The sequence below is a fragment of the Sorex araneus genome, chromosome 2 (assembly GCF_027595985.1).
Source record: "Sorex araneus isolate mSorAra2 chromosome 2, mSorAra2.pri, whole genome shotgun sequence".
Taxonomy (NCBI): domain Eukaryota; kingdom Metazoa; phylum Chordata; class Mammalia; order Eulipotyphla; family Soricidae; genus Sorex; species Sorex araneus.
Window position 1 is genome coordinate 68,000,652 of NC_073303.1, and position 6,927 is coordinate 68,007,578.

The 6,927-nt window shown below is 49.8% G+C and overlaps 1 protein-coding gene across 1 annotated transcript; it reads right to left on the reverse strand.

Moving 5' to 3' along the window:
• Positions 1-251: 251 nt before the first annotated feature.
• FABP5 (fatty acid binding protein 5) lies at positions 252-4,731 on the reverse strand. Its single transcript, XM_055128716.1, has 4 exons — positions 4,550-4,731; positions 1,585-1,757; positions 1,074-1,175; positions 252-585 (listed from the first exon to the last, which is right to left on the reverse strand). Exons 1-4 carry the CDS (start codon positions 4,626-4,628, stop codon positions 532-534), a joined length of 408 nt encoding a protein of 135 aa, XP_054984691.1. The 5' UTR covers positions 4,629-4,731; the 3' UTR covers positions 252-531.
• Positions 4,732-6,927: the final 2,196 nt, after the last annotated feature.

Sequence of the window (6,927 nt, forward strand, 5' to 3'; positions counted from 1 at the left end):
TGGCAAGCCCTTGGAAAGTTTATTAAATAAATTTATGGTTGCAGAATTCCTGAAATGGTTTTAACCCTATTATTTTTTAATAGTAGGGTTTAATATTTTTTAATATCTCCCCAGCAAAATGAATATTCTTAAGAGTCCGAAAAGCGTTTGCTAGAAATTTAAGACTTTTCATTTAATAGTTCAAATAGTGTAGGGAGAGCTTAAATGGTTGGTGTATCTGTCATAGTTTAGAAATAATCTCGACAGCACCCTCAAGACTACCCCAGATTTTATTTAATTCAAAACTCACCATTGATTTCCTACAAAGTTAAAGAGTGTTTACAACTCTGGTGTAACACAAACACATTTATTTGTTAACCAAAGGGATGATCTTGATTAAACCAATACTTTAAAATAGATGTATGTAAAATACTTGTGATAAACATCACGGATAGAGTAATGAAGGAAAAAAAAAAACCAGCATGGAGATTTGCTCATTGAACTGAGCTTGTCAATCCTTGACACTAATTCCTGTTCAAAATGATGGAATTTTTATTCAACTTTTTCATAGGTACGAGTGCAGGTGACATTATTCATGATGCATTCCTAGGAGAAAAATGCATTTAAAAGTTAGTTGAATTTTGCATCCCAACCCCAACAGTGTAAAATACTCAGATTAGAATCCCTCAAGGCCTAAATAATCTAACTTCAGAGATGTGAAAGGTGGTTTTGAATTGTATGTTTTAGATGATAGAATTTGTCATTTTGGATGATAAGTCTTATTTTCCCTGAAAACAAAAATACTGAGGTGTAGCATCTAAATTACCCATTTGCTCTTAGAACAACTTGGTATTTAATCAGCTTACCCAACATTATACCGTAACAGGCAGCTAACAAGGACTAAACTTAATTCCAGTCTGGAGACTTCATACAGCAAACTCTGTCATGTTCTCTTTTGCCCAGTTCTTACTTGTGTTTCTGTATGATTTGTTCCCATACCTAGTTCTGTTCATGTTAATGATACAGAGCAGTTCTGATACAAACTATGACTCTAAAGAAGAAGCCCAGTAAGACCTGACAAGTGTGTCACTTACCACCACCAACTTTCCATTTTCCAATTTTCTTTTTATTGTGCTTTCCTTTCCGTCCCATTCCTGGTGCTGAACCAATACACCATCCTTAAAACTGCAGACGGTCTGCAAAAACAGGCATTTTAGTTTTAGCCTTACAAAGCACATTACAAGAGCTCCCATGACTCATGATCTGCCTTCATCAACAATTTTTCATCTTCTCCTTTCTATGCCTACTTTAGTTAACCCAATCTGATTTTATTCATAAGATAGTTTATTGCCTCTCAACCTACATTCACAGCAAGACTGATTCTCTGGTGATTCTTATTTTTATAAAACAGAAGGTCATTATACTTGTATTTTTGCTAATTTGTCAAAATCCAATTCATCTAATTTGGGACTTTTTCCATAAGTTCTTGCCTCTAAACAATGAAAAAGTTATTACGGGTTGAGGATGTGGTTCAACAGTGAAGCACACACTTTGGATACAATCTATCATTTTAGAAGCATTTTCTAACAGCAAATTAGGACAAACCTGAGTTTTCCTGCCATCAGCTGTAGTTTCCTCGAACTTCTCTCCCAGATTACATGAGAACTGTGTTGTTTTCAAAGTGCTCTCAGTTCTTACAGAAAGGTTATTGCCATTTACAGTGATGACACAATCTGGTTTGGCCATTGCACCCATCTTTCGAAGAGCCAGTCCCACTCCTGTAAAACAGGAAAATCAAAGTTACAGTTTGTCTCACAAAAGCAGTAAATCCATTGTAATTACCACGATTGTGCATGCGGTTCACCTTCTGATAACCACCGGGAACCAGTCACCAGCTCTCCTGAGGAGCCGGCACCTGGATCCACGATATCCCTGACCAGAACTCTGTGAAAGGTGGACAGTACTTTATAAATGAAAAAATGCGGCACAGAAGTAACCTGTCAAGCTCACTTCAGCAGTAAGCGGTGCAACTAGAGAGCAACAGAGCAGGTAGCATGTCTTTGTGACTCAGCTCAGAGCACCCATGGGATGCTGGCCTTTGGAAAGCTGGGCAGAAAAAAAAAAAAGAAATCACACATCCATGGGCCTTGGAGATAGCTCACAGGGTTGAAGCTTTTACCTAGTTTCCATCTGAGGCATTGCTGGCATAGCACAGACATAAAAGATAAGAAGGGGAGGGGTCCGTAGGACACTGATAAAGGGAAGCGGACACTGGAGGAGGTTGTAGTATGCAACAATGAATGTGTGCGCACTAAGCCGTCAGTGAAAGGCACTGCACATCACACTAGCCCAATAAAACTGGGGATGGGGCTGGAGCGATAGCAAAGCGGGTAGGACATTTGCCTTGCATGTGACTGGTTTTTCCCAGCATCCCATATGGTCCCCGGAGCACCGCCAGGAATAATTCCTGAGTGTGTGAACCAGGAGTAACCCCTGTGCATTGCCGGTGTGACCCAAGAAAGCAAAAAAATAAATAAAATAAAAATGGGGAGAACATTGGAGGGGGAAAAAAAAATACAGACTCTCCCAATTCATTTACTCAGTTCCACCAACCACTTTATTACAGGACTCCAGCACATCCTGTGACACATTAAAGGTCCTTGATGAATATTTGATAACAAAATGGAATCAAAATAAAAATCAATCCTGGAATATTCAAATAGCACAATTACTTTGTAAGGTAATGGCACAACCATATTAATAGAAAAATCTTACCCTACAATTTTTTTCCCATACTTATGTGACTCCATTACATATTGGTGTCATCTATAATTCATCAACTGCTTACTGCCACTGAGTGTCAGCACTTGGAAGGAAAGTCAAGCAATCAAGGCCAAATCCCCGTTTCAAAGAGGAGGAGACAACTCAAGCAGAACAAATGGCTCACGGGGCGTCGCAAGCCTGAAATATCCCCTTGGTGCTTTCTCTCCAGCCAGCTCAGGGCCCGTGCCCTGCGTTGTTAGGGAGTCATTTATTCTCACTTTGGACAGACAAAGGGTTCTGCTCTTGCCACATCTTGATTGCTCTCTAATGAATTGGGCCTTGACAACCTTCATGACTCCAGAATCCTGGAAACAAGCCACGGTGCGCGTATTCCTTCCGACGGGCAGAGAAACAACTGGCGTTCTCCACTCACGCCGACACAGCCCGACACACACAAATGCTGCACTTCTTGCATGCCCGCGGCCAGTACAGGTCCTTAACCCTCACCCCAGCCACCCTGATCTCGGTGAAATGAACATAAGAGAAATACTACCTTCTGGATTTACTCAAGGTATTATGTATTATTACTATTTTATATAGACTCACACGGAATCTAGGCCTAACCCATCATTAGCTTGCATTCAGGGTAATGCATTTCTGCAGGATCCCAGAGACGGGGTTTCAAGTCTTTGCAGTGACGGGCAGTGAACAGTGTGTGTGGTATGAAGGCTCACGGGGTGGTATCTTTTAAAGCACCCTTATGGGTGTGCGTGGCGGGGGAGGGCGGGAGGACGGGGGGGGGGGGGATGCTGTTACCTCTTTTCCAGAGAGGATCTAGGCTTCAGCCACGGCGACCCACTTCCTAGTGACCCAGTTATTCCTGTCAAATCTACCCCAACGTCCCAACCAGCTTTACAAGCACCGTCCCTGGACTGGGAACGGCCCCAGCCCCTTGAACTCGAGAGAAGGTGGAAGCTCGCCCCGGCGTTCTCCTCCTCCTCTTCGAGCACGCTCAACCGGAGCACCCGAGCTTTCCGCAGAGCTCCGCCCCTGGGCCCGCAATTAGAGAGCAGCGGGCCCCGGGCGGGCGCACCGGGCCGTGGGCAGCTCCCCCACTGCGGCTTTTCCAACAAAGCCCGGCCACGGCCCCGGCGCCCCCATCCCAGGGGACTCGGGGGCCACAGCAGCAGCGCCGGGCCCCGCCCAGGCCCAGTCGCCGCGCCGCTCCCACCCCGTCATCACGCACCCGCCCGCCGGCGGTGCGCCGGAGGCTGAGGATGCCCTGCGACCCCCCCCCCCGGGGGGCGGAAGGGGTGGGCTGCGCCCACCGAGGCCGGGGCCGTGGCGCAGGAGCCCTGGAGAAGCTCCAGCTGGCGCCTCGCTCGCCGCACCCCGGGACGGCGTCCCCGAGGAGCTGCGGCGCGGGGGGCAGGGGAGCCGCAGCCTCCAGGGGCGCGGGGTGGGGATGCGGCGGGCTGGGGGCGCCGCGAGGATGCGGGCGGGCGGCCGGGAGGGATGCAGGGATGGATACGGGGCCGGCGGGGGATGCAGAGCCCGGAGGCGCAAGGGCCGGCGCCGCTGGTGGCGGTGTGGGGTGGCCGCCACGTGGGCGAGGGGGAAGGCGCGGCAGAGACCGGCTGTGGCGGGGGCGGGGGGACCACCGGGCGGCCCCTAACGGACCAGGCCGGCCGGCGCACGCGGGTCCCCGGCGCGGGGGCCACGGCCACGTTGCGCCCCGGCGGTCGGGAGCTGCTGCGGGGGGGGGGGGGGTGCGCGGGCCGGCCGCTTGCGGGGCGGGGGGCCTCACCGAGCTCCTTCATGTACTCGTCGAAGCCCTTGCTGTCCACCAGGCGCCATCTCCCCACCAGGTCCTGCAGGCTGGCCATCGTGGGCGCGGAGCACGGGCGTTGGGCACGGGGCGGCAGGGGCGACCGAGCGGGCGGCGGCGGCCGAGCGCGGCCGCTTTATCCCCGCGGCGCCGCGCGGGCGGCCAATGGGAGGCGGCGGCGCCGGCCCCGCCCCGCCCCCCGCGCGCCCCGGGGTCCCCGCGCGGCAGGCGGCGACTCGCCGGGCGCCCCCGCGCACCCCGGACGCGGCACCTGCACGTCCTGGCGCCTTGGCGCGCCCCGCCGGGAGACCGCCCCGGGCCGCCCCTGCGCTGGGCTCTTTTTTTTTTTTTTCACTTTTTCTTTCTTTCTTTTTTTTTTTCTTCACCTTCAAATACCCGCAAGGGAATCTAGGAGCTCCTGCCCCGCCCAGGCGCTGGAAATCAGGCGATTGGCAATTTGGGGGATGCAAAGACGTGGCTTTCCTAAGCCCTCCTTGGAGTCCATCACACGCACCCCCCACCCCAATCCCACCCACCCTCCAATGAGAACTTGTTCTCCCCACCCGCAGGACACCCCTAACCAATTGCGCTGAGTTGGGTGGTGGTGGTAGAAGATGCAATGGACGAACGGGTTCCAGTAAATTCTATTTCCAAGCTAAAGCTCTGTAGGCAGCTGGAGCCTTCTGGGAAGGCGGCTCCTGTTCTGTGTTCCCATTCAAAAGGGGCTCAGCGATTATAGTCTAGTAAACCACAGAATCTCCGTCGATTAAAATGACTGTCACTGCATCACTGTCATCCCCTTGCTCATCTATTTGCTGGGGTGGGCACCAGTAACGTCTCCATTGTGAGACTTGTTACTGTTTTTGGCATATCCAGTACGCCAAGGGTAGCTTGCCAGGTGGGTCGGATACTCTCGGTAGCTTGCCGGGCTCTCCGAGAGGCAGAGAGGAATCCAACCCGGGTTGGCCACGTGCGAGGCGAATGCCCTAACCTCTGCGTTATCACTCCAGTAGCCCTCTTAGCGCAGCAGGCAGCACGTCAGTCTCAATTAAAATAATAAATGATTTTAAACCAAGGGATCTCTGGCTTATTTCCCAGTTTACTGCGCCCTTAACTTTTTTTTTTTCTTTATCACAGACTCTGGACATCCTTAGATTGCATGCAGCGTTTTTTTCTCTTCTCCTTTAGTCATCACAATCGCCTCCGTTCCAGAGTGGAAAGGTCCCCTCTTCCCAAGTGATCTTTTTTTTTTTTCTTTTTGGGTCACACCTGGCGATGCACAGGGGTTACTCCTGGCTCTGCACTCAGGAATTACCCCTGGCCGTGCTCAGGGGACCATATGGGATGCTGGGATTTGAACCCCGGTCGGCCGCGTGCAAGGCAAATGCTCTACCCGCTGTGCTATCTCTCCAGCCCCCCCAAGTGCTCTTCACTGAGTGTTCCAGCCTGGCCTGGGGGGTGAGTTGGAGGAAAGTCAGGGCGTTTGTCCCGTGGGCCATCCTGAGCCTGCCCCCTAGACTGTGTGCTCACCAATGCTGTGTGCCTGAACATTATATCCATAACTTTAATCTCCATTTTTAGAAATACAAAACTGGAGTGTTGTCCCAGTTTTTTGAAAGAGGAAATTCAAGTCTGGGGAAAATGTCCGGAGTGGCAGAACCAGAATCCCCGACCAGAATTCTCACCCCAGACCTTGTGAAATCGGACCACACCTGCCTGCCTCCAGGTCATTATGCTACTTGTTAAGTCAAACCAAGGCACTAATTCTTGGTTTATCCGTAACAATAGTGAAATCTACGGCTGGATCATCATCCTCAGTGCACCTAGAGACATTCACTCCCCTGCTCTATAACCCTTTCAAGTTCTTGCCCTAATTTTAGGATCATTCCTTACCCCACCCACTTTCCATGTGGTTCCATTTTAAGGCTCAGAGACTCAGGCTAGCCTGGCTCATACCTGAGACTCCTGCTCAGAAATTATTCATTCTAAAAGTCACTGAACATGTATTATTTGCTAATTCTTCACACATCCTTCTACCCATGCCCGCTAGAAAGCTACTGTATGTTTAAACTTATGTTTCTAACGCTTTAATTTATACACAATTACACACGAAATACACGCACAGTTAGTAATTAGAGTAAGTTATTTCTAATGTTCCCCAAACTCTGAATTCCAATTCGTTTCTTAGACAATGACAACATAGTTCAAGTTCTGAAAACCACGGGCAGTGTTCCCTTACCCTAACTAAAGTGTTAGTTCTAACTTGCTTAATTTGAACCTAGTATAAAGTATAAAAGCCAAAGTCAAATATATCATATATTATGTGGGATACTTGGTTATTTATTAGAAAAAAATGA